Here is a 16194-nt window from a genome sequence, read left to right on the forward strand (position 1 = left end):
GAGAGGGAGGGAGAGAGAGGTAGAGGGACAGAGAGAGGGAGGGAGAGAGAGGTAGAGGGACAGAGAGAGGGAGGGAGAGAGAGGTAGAGGACATTATTATTCCATGCATTAAATCATCTAGTGGGGGATTGTCCGGGGGATTTCAAACCTGCCATTTCTTGTGTTGTACCACTGAGCTATATTCCTGTGTGGTCGTTGTGATCCTTAACTGGGCCAGGATTTGCCTACAGTTGCACTCTGAATCATCATTTAGAACTGGAGACAAAGGTCAGATGTGTAAAACTAGTTTATTTCTGCACTTGGAACAGAGTTCTGGAGCTGCATGAAACACCGCTTTGTGCGTGTTTGAACGCTAAGGCAATATCACCGCGTAACAAAAATAAACTTCATAAACATCATAATGACATCAGAGGATATAGTCGGGAATTCAACCTGTGATGAACAATTACAACAGTTATACTCAACAGACATAAATGACAATGAGTTACATTATATGGGCATGACTACAGACAAACACTGACTGGAATTTCTTACTGTTTTGTTTCCCATGCTGTAAGCAGAAGAGCATACTGACCATTTCAGCTTTGGTGTGGTTATATCCTATCATTTGTTGATGATAGTTATATGGTAGGCTATCTAACACATAATTGTTCTTCGGGTATAGTTAACAGAGAACAGTGAGATGTACGATTTAGGCCCAGTTTCCCAGACATGGATTAGGACAAGTCCTAAAGTAAGAGAATGATTCTATCTCCGTTGAAAACATTTTAGTTTAGGACTTGGCTAAACCCATGGGGAGGGGAGTGTACAGGACCGAAGACCTGCCCAGACTTTGATTCGCAGCTCAACAAGCCCTATGCAGTTTACTTTACTTGATTACCTTAAACCTGAGTGGTAAGTGAATTACGTCACTTTCTAGTTCTTTCGGACGGACATGTCCTCAATAGTTCCTTCGTGTCTGTGTTCCTCTCTGTGTGTCGGTGTGTGTCTGTGTGTGTCTGTGTGTGTCTGTGTGTGCCTGTGTGTGCCTGTGTGTGCCTGTGTGTGCCTGTGTGTGCCTCTGTGTGTGTGTGTGTGCATGTGGCTTACATGAACATACGCCACGTTGACGCCCGGGTATAAAACATTCCTAGGGTATTCAGTACAAACTCTTTAAAAAGGATGCAGTCTTTTCATACCTCAGACATGACTGTGTGGAGTGCTATGAGCTTGGTGTGGGCCTGCTACAGCATATATTTGCAGATACTTAGAGAGCGTCACACTATAGACAAACTATATGCCAAAAGGACGACTATACTAGAACCTAGCATCCCATTCGCTATTTTTGTAATCTAGATCGAGAGATTCCGACGGAGAAACACTGAACATAAAAAATAAACGAGAAAACAATGCAAACGTCACGGTTTTACAAGTCAATCTTCAGGTTAGATATGGTAAGAGACTGTGATATGTCACACATACATGCCCAGTACATAACCATAAAAACACTCCATCTGCCACCTTACGGTTCAAGTGCAGAAGCAACACATAATATTCATATAACGTTAAAAACTATATAGGTATATTTTTTAATACATCGACAGATGTTCTACTCGCATATTGTATATTTCATACAGATGATTCAAGTGCTTTCGTCGCTGTTGTCTTTGTGCACAGAATAAAATAAATATTTTCTTTCCCAAGCAGCTTAATACCTCTTCTATAACCCTGTCTATGGAGTGTTGGTTAGTTTACAAACTTTTTTTTTTTGGGGGGGGGGCGATTCTGAATCGTCTTTAAACACTTTAAAAACTACTATATCCAATATCAAAACATAAACGATTAACATTAAAAACAAGTGTCAAAGTTGGATGAAATAAATAAAAATGGATCAAAACAAAGGCAGAAAATGGAGTGCTTGCTGGTTTCCGATTGGTTCTTTTGGTCGTAAACCAAGCCTAGACTAGGAGTATGTTAGAAACGACTTCCGGTTCCGTCCTGACATACAACTTCTAGCACCTTCTTTCCAGACAACTGCACGGGTCTCAAAGACGTGGAGTGGTGTCATCTGCCCCCCTCACCCTCCTGTCCTCTGGGACCTGACTCGGCCCTGGTCTCTCAGTCCTTCTTGGGGCTGAAGGAGACAGCAGGCCAGTCGTAGGCCCTGGTCTCTCAGTCCTTCTTGGGGCTGAAGGAGACAGCAGGCCAGTCGTAGATGTCAGGCAGGAAGGAGTCGTAGTTGGTGTTCCACATGGTCGAACGCACGAACGCCTCTTTGTCCGTGGGCTCAGGGTAGCGGAAAGCCATGCCATTGGCATAGACAAACTCCACCACCTGCAGGGGACGATACGGGAGGGAGGGGGGGAGAGAGGGAAGGGGGGGGAGGGAGGGAGGGGGGGAGAGAGGGAAGGGGGGGGAGGGAGGGGGGGAGAGAGGGAAGGGGGGGAGGGAGGGAGGGGGGGAGAGAGGGAAGGGGGGGGAGGGAGGGGGGGAGAGAGGGAAGGGGGGGAGGGAGGGAGGGGGGGAGAGAGGGAAGGGGGGGAGGGAGGGGGGGAGGGGATAAGAGGACGGATGGATCAAAATACAAAGTAAAAAAAATTGATTGACAATGTGCCCGTGGGATTTGAACCGAGGTCTCTATGTGAGGGAGCAGTGGAGTCTGACCTTGACAGCCATGCGGATAGAGACTTCTCTGATGTCCGACAGGGGAGGGTACAGTCTGCCCTCAGCCAGCTCAGCATCCGTAAGCTGCTCTGCCAGGGTCTGGGGCGAGAGAGGAAGACAGACTTAAACTACTGAGCTAAAGGCCGGACCTGCTGAGTGTGGCTTGGAGAGGGAGGAGAGAGGGGTGGAGAGAGGGGAGGAGAGAGGGGAGGAGAGAGGGGAGGAGAGAGGGGTGGAGAGAGGGGAGGAGAGAGGGGAGGAGAGAGGGGTGGAGAGAGGGGAGGAGAGAGGGGAGGAGAGAGGGGAGGAGAGAGGGGAGGAGAGAGGGGTGGAGAGAGGGGAGGAGAGAGGGGAGGAGAGAGGGGAGGAGAGAGGGGTGGAGAGAGGGGAGGAGAGAGGGGAGGAGAGAGGGTCCTTACCTTGGCAGCCTCCAGGAAGACTGTATCACTGATGTGTCTCACTCCACTGAGGATCACAGCCAGGGCCACTCCTGAGAGAGCGACAGAGAGAGAAAGAGAGAGAGAGACAGAGAGACAGAGACAGAGAGAGAGATGGGGGGTAGATAGAGAGAGAGCGAAGAAGAGACAGAATGGGACAGAAATAAATAGAGAGCCAAAGTCAAACAAAGAGAACTGGGCAAAGGAGTCTTTTCTATCAGCATCGTCCATCTCCAGTTCACTATCTACCTCTCCCTCCCTCCCTCTCTCTGTCCCTCTACCTCTCTCTCCCTCCCTCTCTCTCTCCCTCCCTCTCTCTGTCCCTCTACCTCTCTCTCCCTCCCTCTCTCTGTCCCTTCCTCTCTCTCCCTCTACCTCTCTCTCCCTCCCTCTCTCTGTCCCTCCCTCTCTCTCTCCCTCCCTATCTCTGTCCCTCTACCTCTCTCTCCCTCCCTCTCTCTGTCCCTCCCTCTCTCTCTCTCCCTCTCTCTGTCCCTCTACCTCTCTCTCCCTCCCTCTCTCTGTCCCTCCCTCTCTCTCTCCCTCCCTCTCTCTGTCCCTCTACCTCTCTCTCCCTCCCTCTCTCTGTCCCTCTACCTCTCTCTCCCTCCCTCCCTCCCTCTACCTCTCTCTCCCTCCCTCTCTCTGTCCCTCTACCTCTCCCTCCCTCTCTCTGTCCCTCCCTCACCTGGGAAGATGTATGCGTTGTTCCCTTGTCCAGGCATGAACAGTCTCCCGTCAGCGAGGGTCACGGGGTCAAACGGACTGCCACTGGCGAACAGACACCGGCCCTGGAGACAGAGACAGGCCAGGGTGAGACAGACAGGCAGACAGACAGACAGAAAGAGACACGCCAGGGTGAGTCAGCAGGAGGTAGGAGGGAGAACACATGGACAGACAGACAGTCAGGCAGGCAGGCAGGCAGGCAGGCAGGCAGAGAGACAGACAGACAGACAGACAGACAGACAGACAGAGAGACAGGCAGACAGAGAGACAGACAGATAGGCAGACAGATAGACAGACGGGCAGACAGAGAGACAGACGGGCAGGCAGACAGACAGGCAGGCAGGCAGGCAGGCAGACAGTACCTCTGTGAGTGGTGTAGGCGTCTTCAGCAGTACACTCAGCCTTGGTGGTGGGGTTGCTGAGGGCAAAGATGATTGGTCGCTGGTTCAGAGATCCCATGGCCTTGATGACATCATGGGTGAAGAGCCGGCCTGCACCTGACACACCTGGGGGGAGGGGGAGAGGGGAGGAGGGATTAGAATTATTTTGACTGTTTAAAGTCTGGCAGAATCAGATAGTAAAGAGAGAGAGAAAGATGGGAGAGAAAAAGAGAGAGATTGAAAGAGAGAGATAGGAGATAGAGAGAGGAGGGAGAGGGAGACAGACCGATGATGGCGGTGGGTTTGATGGTGTTGACAGCATCCAGGAAGCTGTTCACTTCTCCAGGGCTGTCATGAACAAACGCTTCCTGGTTACCATCCGTCTCCTGAGCCCTGCCCTGGAGACACACACACGTTAATTTTATAAACACTCATTCATACAGAAAAGTACAGACATCCACACACACACACACACACACACACTCACCTTCACCAGGAGTCCATACTTGTCGAACATCCAGATCTTGTGCCGGGCCTCTTCATAGGACATCCCTGTCTCCACCATCGCCATGGTGATCAGGTTGGCAATGCCCAGAGCAGCCTGCGCAGTAAAGGTGTGTGTGTGTGTCAGAACCAGAGAGCTGGAACACGACTGTGTGTGTATGTGTGTGTTTCCTACCTCTCCGGCCCCCAGGAACAGGACTCTGTGTTCAGTGATGGGTTTACCGATCGCCCTCTGAGCGCCCAACAGACCTGCCAGTGCCACGGACGCTGTCCCTGTAACACACACACACACACACAGTGATCAGGACACAACCAGAATAAACTCTCAACACAGTTTTGCAGGTGTATTGAAGCCCTGGCCTGAGCAGGTAAACCTCTTGTTGTGTAAGCAGTAGAGGAGGGAGGGACCTTGGATGTCGTCGTTGAAGGTGCAGTACTTCTCGCGGTACTTGCGGAGGAAGCGGAAGGCGTTGTGGTTCCCGAAGTCCTCGAACTGAATCAGCGTCCCCTGGCCATACTTGTCCACAACCGCCTCCATGAACTCATCGATCAGGTCGTCGTACAGCTGCGAGCGGTCCCGGCGCTGGTACAGACCCATGTAGAAGGGGTCGCGCAGCAGAGTCTGGGGGGGCATGGAGGAAGGCTGGGTGTTACTGACCCTCTCAGGGAGGGAGAGAAAGAGACGGAGAGGAAGAGAGAGAGAGGAAGAGAGAGAGAGAGAGAGAGAGAGAGAGAGAGAGAGAGAGAGAGAGAGAGAGGAAGAGAGAGAAAGATATATATATATAAAGTATATATATATGATTGTGTGGGCTGGCCTCTCACCTCGTTGTCGGTGCCCACGTCGATGACGACAGGCAGGCATCTCTCGGGGCGGATCCCGGCGCAGGCCGTGTAGAGACACAGCTTCCCCACTGGGATTCCCATCCCAAACACCCCCAGGTCCCCCAGACCCAGGATACGCTCCCCATCCGTCACCACCACCGCCTGGGCAGGGAGGGGAGAAGGGGGGAGGTGAGGTGCTTGGTCTCTGAAGCACATACTGATTGGTATCAGTGTTGGGGCGGTGGATGGGGGTGGAGGGGGGTGTTGGGGTGTGGAGGGGGGGTGTAGGGGAGTGTTGGGGTGTGGAGGGGGGGCAGGAACAGAGCTCACCGCTACGTTGGTCTCCGGCCAGTTATCCAGGATGGAGCGGATGTGTCCTCGATCCAGGATGGAGATGAACAGACCTCTGAAGGAGAGGGGGGAGAGAGAGAGAGAGAAATAGAGAGAAAGAGAGACAGAGAGAGAGAGAGTGGGTTTATTTAGCAGGATAGCTGGATAAAGAGGAAGTTGAGGAGCATGAGGAAGAGAAGGATGGAGGTACAATAGAAAAAGAGAGGAGGAGGAGAGGATGGAGGAGGAGAAAGGAGGAAGGTGGAGGTCTTACTTGGGCCTCCTGAAGATGTGCCCGTACTGGGTGCAGGCCAGACCCACAGTGGGGGTGTACACGATGGGCATCAGGTCCTCTATGTCCTCCATCAACACCCGGTAGAACAGCCTCTCATTCCTCTCCTGGATCCCCATCAGGTAGATGTACCTGGGGGGGTACAATTACTAAATGGTAACAAACGTGTTGACAAGGGAGCAGATGAATGAATGAGTGAAGGAGCAGGTGGATGAAGGGGTGAGGGGGCAGGCTCACTTCTCCAGGGGGTCGGTCATCTTCTTGAGGTTCCTCTGGAAAGCGCATGGCCTGGATGTCCTGGCTCTCCACCTTGGGGGGCAGCAAGCCCTGGATCCCCAGCATCTGACGCTCAGGCAGGCTGAAGGCCATGCCCTGGGGGGGGGGGGAGAGAGAGATGGGAAGAGAGAGAGAGGGGGGGGGGGAGAGAGAGAGACGGGGAGAGAGAGAGAGAGAGAGAGAGAGAGAGAGAGAGAGAGATGAGAGAGAGAGAGAGAGAGAGAGGAGAGGGGGGGGGGGGGGGGGGGGGGGAGAGGGGGGGAGAGAGGGGGGGGAGATACATAAGGGGAGGGGGAAGAGGAGAGAGGGTTTGTTTCAAGGACGGGACAGTTTGCTGTCAACTCCAATCAGCATCACCACCATGAGTGTGGGTGTGTGTGTGTGTGGGGAGGGGGGGGGAGGTAAACAGAAGGTGTTTGTTTATGTATGCATGTGTGTGTGTGTGTGTGTGTGCTCACATGGCAGTTCTCATTCTCAGTATTGGGAGAAGGTGTGAAATGAGAGAGGTGTCAGAGGAGGGAGGCCCAGGGAAGGAGGGGGGAATGCAGGGGGAGACAGGAGGGAGGGAAGTGGAGGCAGGAGGGAGGGTCTCTTTAAGAAGCCAATAGGGACAAATCTATAGAGAAACACCCCTCATAAGGGGGATGGGGGGCTGGGGGGGGCAGAGGAGGAGGGGAGGCTGAACAGGCACACATATGGATGCCATAACATTCCGAGAGAGAAAACGAGAGAGAGATACAGTGAGAGAGAGACAGAGGGGGTTCTATAATGCATCCCTTCCCCCCTCTCCCCCTCTCCCCCCTTCCCCCCTCTCTCCCCCCCCCCTGTGAGTGCCCCTTTCTGCTGAGTCATCCCGATGGTGCAGTCCTGCCTTGAAGACCTCTACAGAGCCAGCCAGCGCACACACACACACACGTAAACACACACAAACGCATACACACACGCAGACCACAAGTCGTCTGATGAAACACTACAGAAGCATAGCGAACATAAGGGCTTGCCCTTCTCCTTGGAGTGTATCCTGTGTGTGTGTGTGTGTGTATCCCGTATGTGTGTGTGTGTCTCACCTTGTTGGTGCGTGGGTTGAGCATGAGGGGCTTGCCCTTCTCCTTGGTGTGCAGCCAGCGAGCGGGGGGGCCGCAGGGGCGCAGACACGCCCTCAGTCTGGACAGCATGGCGGCAGGAGTCAAGGGTCAGGAGGCGGGGTCAGGGTCTGGAATAAATGTCACAGATGTTGTTATATGTACTATTTCAGTGATCGGGTCATACTGTTGACTAGACACGGTTCAGAAGCCTGGTAACAAAAACACAAATATTTACTGCTTTCTCCCCCATATAAAACTGTTCCCACAGCTATGATTTACACCTGGTGTTGGACCTCTCTAAAACTGCCTGTGAGCAGGTCACCTTGACCCTGCGGGTCAAAGGTCTAACTCAGCTGCAGAAGCCCTATTTATGGGCAGGCAGGGTGCCTGGGGTCAGGGGGTCAGGAGGTATTTAGGGTGCCTGGAGAGAGGGGTCCGCTGGGTTACTGCAGGCCTCTCTCTTCCATACATTACGTCTCCCCTCTCTATTACTGAGTGTTTTTTCAGACAGACAGACAGACAGGCAGGCAGACAGAAAAACTGAGATGAGATGAAGGATTACAGCTGATGACAGCAACCGGGAATCTGTAATCTGAAGAGAAGAAAGTAATTTACTACGTCTAATCTACAGCACTGGAAAGATTGCCCTAATCCCTCTTTAATAGAAACACTGTAAATAAAAGCAGCAATCATGTGTTGAGTCATCGTTGAGTCATTGTGTTTTGAACCAGGAAGAGAGAGGCAGAAACACCAAGCCTGACGAATGCCTCTTCAAGGTGAGTTTGATTTATTCAAAGTTTGTACCTCTGGAGACCAGCTCAAACACACTAACAATACAGTTGAGCGATAACATGCCTGTTATTGTGTCAGCGGGTCTGTAAATGATAAACAAGCCCCCTTTCTCCCTCTCCCCCCCGACCTCCATCCCATTCTCCCCAGCTGTACTAGCCTAGCCTAGCCCTGGCCCCAGCTGTACTGTACTAGCCTAGCCTAGCACTGTACTAGCCTTGGCCCACACATCATTGTGGCAGGCACGTCATGCATGGCTAACACCGGGGTCAGCTCCCCGTGGCACGCTGATATGTAAAGGGAAGGCTGGAAGGATGAGAGAAAGAGAGGGGGAGAGAGAGACAGTGGCAGAGAGAGAGAGACTGTCCCTGGTACTGGCAGTACTCTACACCTGCAGTCAAACCTTCAACCAATCATGTGACTGGGACACTGGTCAGACAAACAGAGGAGAGAACCAGGAAGTACAAATCTCGCTGACAGGCAGATCAGCCCTGTTTACAGAACAGAAACCAGCTGAACAGAAGATAGCTATTGCACGCAGAGGATTTGATTTTCCATGTCTATGCTGAATGGATGACTAAATACTCGGTTTTGTGGAGAAGAGAACTATGTTGCTACTAGTAGACACATGGTATTTGGCAAGTTACGAGTCTAGCTAGTGGTCTCATATGTGTGCAAATTGACTTTGCTGAGAGAGCTAATTAATGACTGGCTTTACAGAAGGTAGGGATGTGAAATCACTCCACAAACAGGACAGCCACACCTCATCTCCATAACCAGTCCATTCATTCTTTCCTTATGAACACAACACACCCCTCATTCACTCTCTCTCTCCATCATCTTTCTCTCTTTCTAACTCCCTTACCCCTATCTTCTCTTTCAGTATATCTCTCTCTCTGTTTGTGTGAATTATGATTATGGTATTGTAACTAGTAGTGTTTTATCACTGTACTTTACAGGGTGCAGAGTGCACCACAGGCATACACGTGATACAGACCTTTGAGTGTTGAGCGTTTTGACAGGCTCTTGTAATAACTATATCAACACACTAACCGGTGTGGCAAACCGAACAACATTTTCAAAGCTTGTCGAACCTCTTTCACTTGTTCTCTCTCTTTCTCTCTCGCACAAACTCTTTGTTTCTCAATATTTGTCACACACTCAACCGTTATATCAGTCACCGTCTTTCTCACGCTCACTGTCGCTCTGGCAAACACCGACTCAGTCAAACATACTTCCACACACTGCTCCAAACTCGCCATCAAGATCCATCCTTTGGAAGTCTAAATTGTAGGCCTACCTGCTGTATTAAATTAGCTAGTTTCTCAAAAAAATAATATCTTACAGCCTAGCTTGTTGCTAGCTCCTTCTACGGAACACTGTGACCTTCTATCTATGACATTTCAAACAGTTATTTTTGGCTCGATGTTGACTGGTAACCAAATCTACACTGGGGGCTCCGCCGTGCCGTTTAAAATACCGCTGATAGTATCGTGAAAACATCCTGCACAACAATATAATTTTAAGCAAATTAAAAGCCACGAAATGCATGGTCCGGTTAGTTGAAATAGTCTTGCAGGTGACACTGTACTGTAGGGGATGAGAGTGGCTAAGCCGCTAGCACGCACCAAGCGACACATTCTCGGACATTCATCCGATCCATGTTAGACAACACTTGCGCCTTTGTTAAACACATAACCCGTGCTGGTATGCAATCATCATCATCCTCCTCATCACCATCAATACGGACATCCTGTCATATTAGTTGAAGGCAAGCGGTCGCTAACTATACTGTAGCTAGCTGGCTAACTAGATGTACGCAGACAGTTCTGGAGCTAAGCGGCTAGCTAGTACAGTTTGCTAGAATTCAGCCTTCAATCATTTGCATTTGTCTGAATCGAGTTATGGCTTGATAGCTATTCGAAGTTCTTAAATAAAGAAAATTATCATCAATAAAAATAGCAATATGGCATCTTACCTCAGCTTAAAAGATTAAAAAAGAGTACTCTATTTTATTACAAAATGCAGTTAAAAGGCATAGTATTAGAGACATGTACAGTGTGGTTTCATCTGCCTCCGCTTCTAACCGGCGTGTTTTTTTGACAGTAGTGAAATATGAGGGCTGAGAAAGGGGTTGCCAAGTTCTCATAACCATCCCTCTATTGGAGTGTCTTCAACCCTCCATAAAATAAGAATTGGTTCAAATCGGTTCTATGCAGATTTTTTCTCTCTCCATTAAACCAGTTAAAAAAGAAACCTCTTAGAGACAGACTACTTCGTAACATAACTGCATCCCGAAGTGGCGCACAGGTTCGTGTCTGACAACTGCAGCGGTCTTACCTGGTCCTCTGGGCCCACTGTCCTGTATGTTGTTTTCCAGCTCCAACACACCTCAATCAAATGAATGGTTATCAGGCTTCTGTAGAATAGGCTACTTAAGGGTATCTTCTGTACTCAAAACACCATATTTTCCACTAATTTAACTTCAGATGACAACAGTGTCCAGAAGTTAAATACATCTTCAATCAAGGCATTTTGTAGTAGATTTTTATTATTGATCAGCACAACTGGTACTGAAAAATAAAACGGTTGGTCTCAGTGGTAAGGTCATAGGTCATGTCACACAGTGTGCAACAAAACCAGAAAAAGCATACGGATAAGATGGCGAATGGTCAACAAATATATTAAATTTAAACGTCGTAATCTTAAATCATTTCGATAGCGTTCAATTCATGCACAACCACAACAACTACAGTATGTTACATTCGGCAAGCTGGAAGCACTAAGATGTACTAAGGATGTACATAGACTTCTTGGTTGTAAGGAAACTCTGCACTTGTATAAACTTGGCCGGGCCTCTCAAGAATTATTATTGCTGACGGCTGTATTATTGTATCTGTATACTGCAATAAGAGGCTGGCCCAGATAGCTGCAAATGGAGTGTGTGTGCGTGTGCGTGTGCGTGTGTGTACCGTACATGTTTGTGTGCAGATGTGTGTGTGTGTGTGTCCAGCTCTACGTAAGTGCAAAACTGATGTGCTTCATTATCTCGTTATTGTTTGCTAGCAAGACAAAATCTATTTTTGTGTTTCTGCCGATGTTTTCATCACAGTCCCCCTTTGACAAAACTGCTGCATCATTTACAAGGTTTTTTCCTAGAAACAGCCCAGCCAGGGTATTGCTTTGTGCATCATCAATGAAGAAGTTGATCATCAAGCTATTATCAAGCTATCACTGATCTGCATGTAGTTCACAACATCCCACAACCTCATGTAATCAACAAATGTTGTGAACTTTGAACTCCTCCCTGTTCGTACCCAGGGGGAAATTGATTTGCAGCAAGGTTGAAAGTTTAGTAGTTCAGGCTGGATAAGTATGTCTGACTCTCCTGCCTGGCTGTCGGCTCTGGGGAGGAAGAGTTTCTCTGGGGGATATTCATGAGGTGGATGTAGAGGTTTGTGTGTTACGGGAGTGATGAGGCAAATGTAAAGCAAATCACTCCGCCGTAAAACCAACACAATATTCAGTTAGAAGACAAATAAAACTCTGAACGCAAAGAGAGTACTGCTAACTGTCACCAAAACTGAAATATTAACATCCGAAAGATGAAACAAAGCTTTAGGAAACAGCAGTTAAAATGTCATACTGTTGTCAGAAGATAAGCAGAGTGGCGGAGGAAGTTATTCACTCAACACACAGAAGAAGGATTCATTGTTAAGAGTCTCTGTAAATTGAATTGAAATTTGTTCGGGAATGTTTTTGGTAAATATCCCTTCAATGACTGATTTGAAAACAATGGGAAGGATAGGAGGTGTAGAATACATGAATGTTAGATGCTACGACTGTCAGTTATTGAATACATTCGAACTCCAGTCTTCACGATGGAAGGCAACTCTCCCCTCCCCACCCCACCCCACCCCCTCCTCGTCTCCTTTCCTCTCCCCACCCCACCTCCTCTCCCCTCCCCACTCCACCCCACCAATCCCCTCCTCCTCTCCCCTCCCCACCCCACTCCACCCCACCCATCCCCTCCTCCTCTCCTCTCCCCTCCTCTCAGTGATATTGTTTCAGTGCTTGGGTCTGCTGGTGTTCTTGTAATGTAAAGTCCCTCTAATGCAAGACAGACTTACATCATATTGATCTTACATAGCGTTAAAAACGTACAATCATTAGAAGAAGAAATAACAAACAATCTCAAGGTTTCGTAGATGTGATTTGGTCAATGGTCCATAAGCCTGTCTACTCATCGACCCTGACCTCACAACCTTACGACCTCTGTCCTCCTTCACTGTAGCAAACAGCAGCAGCTTTACCTGGCGTGATGTCCATGTCAGGGTATTTCCTCATGCCAGACCTTCTACCACACAGATGTTGAAGCTATTGGTTAAGGTAGCGTTTGGTAACTTCACCACAAAAGTCTAAAAAAGTCTCTCTGCCTGAATCAAACATTTAAAGAAACTTTATCGATCCAGTGGCTGGTATTAGGAGTTGGGTGTCTGGGGGGGCGGGGGGCGTTGTCGGGGAACCCCGTTAATGCCGGTCCGTTTAGACGTCTCCCCGCCTCCCCCCACCTCCTCACTCCCGCACAGTTTGAGCGCCCGCGAGATGAACACATCCAGGTCAAAGTGCGTCTCCTCACCCTGGGCAGGAAGTGGCCGGGAGGTCGCCTAGAAACAGGAGGAAGAAGGAGGAGAAGAAGAAGGGAAGGGAGGAGGAGATATCAGAGGGGAGGAGGGAGAGAGGGAAGGAGGAAGGGAAGCGAGTGTGAGTGGGGGAGGAGGGCCGGTCTGCTCCTCCTCGTCGAGGCCCTGCGGGGGCGCTAGCACGGGAGAACAGCGCAGGAAAACGGAGGAGGAGGGGGGGGAGGTCGGTGGGTGGAGAGGGGGAGCGGGGGGGAGGAGTGGTACAACGGCTCCGGGGGGGGCTGGGGGAGTGCAGGCGCGACTGCGTCCTCTCCACCCAGCGGGAGATCTCCTTGAAGAGATCCCCGGTGTGGCCGGAGGGCGGGTCGTTAGCGCCGCCCCCTGCAGGCGGGGAGGGGCGAGGCAGGCTGTTGCGTTTCCAGTGCGACAGGTCCAGAATGAGCTTGGGCTCCGAGTAGTGCTGAGGCTTGCCCTCCCTCCAGGACATCCTGTCCAGGTAGAAAGGAGAGCCCACCTTGTAGTCACATGACTGACCACAATCCAGCTCGGCCCCGCCCCCTCCGGCACGGTCCAGGGAGGAGTGGGAGTAATCCAGGAAGCGCTCGGCCGAGCTGCTGTGAGAGTACTTCCTGGGGTCGACCTGCGCCTCCTCCAGGAGCGTGTGGGAGTCGGCCCGGGGGTCTCGCTGCACCCTCTCTTCCTCCTCTTCCTCTTCTTCCTCCTCCTCCTCGCCACGGTCGGAGGGTCTGTGGCCAGAAAGACACGGTACAGGCTGCTGCAAGCACAGGTCTGAAGACAAGCTGCTGTCATACCTGAGGAGGGAGGGAGGGGAGGGGAGGGGAGGGGAGGGGAGGGGAGGGGAGGGGAGGGGAGGGAGGGGAGGGGAGGGGAGGGGAGGGGGGGAGGGAAGGAGAGGGGAGGGGAGGGGAGGGTTTACTTGCTACTTTGTTTAATCTGTATCTCGACAGTTGATTGTATTGTATATACACGCTCACACACACACACAGACAGAAAGAGATAATTGTCTGTTAACAGGGCAGGGTTGACAGGGAGCGGTGACAGTATGAAAGGTAATTAGCAGAGCTAACAAGCATCTCTGTACCCCTCCACACCGTCTCGTTTTCTCACAGAGGAGCTGTGATCTAGTGTTAGGTCTGTATGACAATCATCACACTGTGAACGTGTACATTATGTTTCATAAATGTATCATATAGATCTCTGACTGCCTGTCTCTCTAACATGTCCTCTCCTAGTTGTCTGTCTCTCTGTCTGCCTGTCTGTCTGTCTCTCTCTCTGCCTGTGTGTCTGTCTGTCTGTCTGTCTGTCTGTCTGTCTCTCTGCCTGTGTCTGTCTGCCTGTCTGTCTCTCTCTCTGCCTGTCTGTCTGTCTCTCTCTCTGCCTGTGTGTCTGTCTGTCTGTCTGTCTCTCTGCCTGTGTCTGTCTGCCTGTCTGTCTCTCTCTCTGCCTGTCTGTCTGTCTGTCTCTCTCTCTGCCTGTCTGTCTGTCTCTCTTTCTGCATGTGTGTCTGTCTGTCTCTCTCTCTGCCTGTGTGTCTGTCTGTCTCTCTGCCTGTGTGTCTCTCTCTCTCTCTCTCTCTCTCTCTCTCTCTCTCTCTCTCTCTCTCTCTCTCTCTCTGCCTGCCTGTCTGTCTGTGTCTCTCTCTCTCTCTCTCTCTCTCTCTCTCTCTCTTCTCTCTCTCTCTCTCTCTCTCTCTCTCTCTCTCTCTCTCTCTCTCTCTCTCTGCCTGTGTGTCTGTCTGTCTGTCTCTCTCTCTGCCTGCCTGTCTGTCTCTCTCTCTGCCTGTGTGTCTGTCTGCCCCACCTGTCCCACTGTCCACTGGGCTGGCTGTTGGCTGTGCTCCGTGACCAGACTGTCGTCCAGCTCGTCCTCGATGCGGAAGGGCTGGGGTGACATGGGTTCGTCCTCGGGGCAAGAGTAGGGCCGCAGGAAGGGGTGGGACAACGCCGCCTCTGCCGTCAAGCGGTCCGCGGGGTTAAAGGTCAAGATGCGCTCCAGGAAGTCAATGGCTGGAGGGAGGAGGAGAGAAAAATTATACACACATTATACACACATTATACACACATTATACACACACCTCCCCTCGTTTGTTTTCTTCCATCGTTCCTCCCTCCCCCTTCCCCCTCCCTCCCCCTTCCCCCCTCTCCCCCTCCCTCCTCCCTCTCCCTCCCTCTCTCTCCTTCTCTCTCTCTCCCTCCCTCTCCTTCCTCCCCCCCTCTCCTTCCCTCCTCCCCCCCCTCCCCCCTCCTCCCCTCCCTCCCCCCTCATCCCCTTCCACCCCTCCCTCCCCCCTCTCCCCCTCTCTCCACCCCTCCCTCTCCCCCTCCCTCCCTCCCTCCCCCCCTCCTCCCCTCTCCTCACCCTGGTCGTCCACCTCCGGCAGCAGGTCTCGTAGTGACCTCTTGACCCCCCAGTCTTGGCAGACGTAAGAGGGCATGACCTGTATGAGGTCCTGGCCTGTCCTCCTCTCTCAACACCGGCACCGTCTCCACGATCAGCTGCATCTGCTCCAGCTCGTGAGCCCCTGAGCAGCCAATCACACACAGCCAGAAACACAGAGCAGCCATCACACACAAGCCAGGAACACAGAGCAGCCAATCACAACAAAGCCAGGAACATATACAGTCCACGTGCCCAACCATAAAAAACGAAGAAAGAAACAACTTCATGAGTTAAGATACTTAAAAAAGCCATATAGAATAAGACTATTATAGACTAACTATAATAAGACCTACATACTATATATGTTATGTACCACAATAACTCAAATATCAAATGAATTCATTTTTTTAATTTTGAGCTCTGTTGATTTATGTTCTGTAGCCCTGTTGTCTGTCTGGAAATTGCTTGTCAGGTTGAACTAGTTCCTCCAGCAGGGGGAGCTCTCTGCCAGCAGGGGGAGCTCTCTGCCAGCAGGGGGAGCTCTCTCCCAGCAGGGGGAGCTCTCTCCCAGCACTTACAGCCTCAGACGCAGGACGTCAGCACTGGAGGGGGTTACACAACCCTGTCAACAACACAGTCTGCTCAAACAGCAAATACGTCTTCATGGTCATTGTTATGCTGGTCAGAGACAGGAGAGAGAGGAGGGAAAGAGAGAGAGAGAGAGAGAGAGAGAGAGAGAGAGAGAGAGAGAGAGAGAGAGAGAGAGAGAGAGAGAGAGAGAGAGAGAGGACAGGAGAGAGAGAGAGGAGAGAAAGGAGAGAGAGAGGACAGGAGAGAGAGAGAGAGAGGAGAGAGAGGAGAGGAGAG

The 16194-nt window shown here is 50.9% G+C and overlaps 2 protein-coding genes across 2 annotated transcripts in view; both read right to left on the minus strand.

Moving 5' to 3' along the window:
- Positions 1 to 268: 268 nt before the first annotated feature.
- On the minus strand, positions 269 to 10384 carry me2 (malic enzyme 2, NAD(+)-dependent, mitochondrial). The gene is given in 16 exon segments (XM_062454959.1): positions 269 to 2313; positions 2644 to 2742; positions 3063 to 3133; positions 3769 to 3871; positions 4164 to 4312; positions 4473 to 4584; positions 4674 to 4787; positions 4866 to 4963; positions 5099 to 5312; positions 5513 to 5674; positions 5843 to 5918; positions 6117 to 6266; positions 6372 to 6412; positions 6414 to 6506; positions 7478 to 7623; positions 10263 to 10384. Coding segments are annotated over 15 exon segments (1752 nt in total). The 5' UTR covers positions 7586 to 7623; positions 10263 to 10384; the 3' UTR covers positions 269 to 2151.
- A 1937-nt stretch (positions 10385 to 12321) lies between these two features.
- The window catches only part of mapk4 (mitogen-activated protein kinase 4), a 9168-nt gene continuing 5295 nt past the window's right edge, over positions 12322 to 16194 (minus strand). Inside the window, 5 exon segments of the mRNA XM_062454945.1 lie at positions 12322 to 13739; positions 14749 to 14784; positions 14786 to 14954; positions 15307 to 15400; positions 15402 to 15469. Of these exon segments, the coding sequence (XP_062310929.1) occupies positions 12920 to 13739; positions 14749 to 14784; positions 14786 to 14954; positions 15307 to 15400; positions 15402 to 15469 (1187 nt within the window). The 3' untranslated portion in view covers positions 12322 to 12919.

The sequence above is a fragment of the Osmerus eperlanus genome, chromosome 28, assembly GCF_963692335.1.
Source record: "Osmerus eperlanus chromosome 28, fOsmEpe2.1, whole genome shotgun sequence".
Classification (NCBI taxonomy): Eukaryota; Metazoa; Chordata; class Actinopteri; order Osmeriformes; family Osmeridae; genus Osmerus; species Osmerus eperlanus.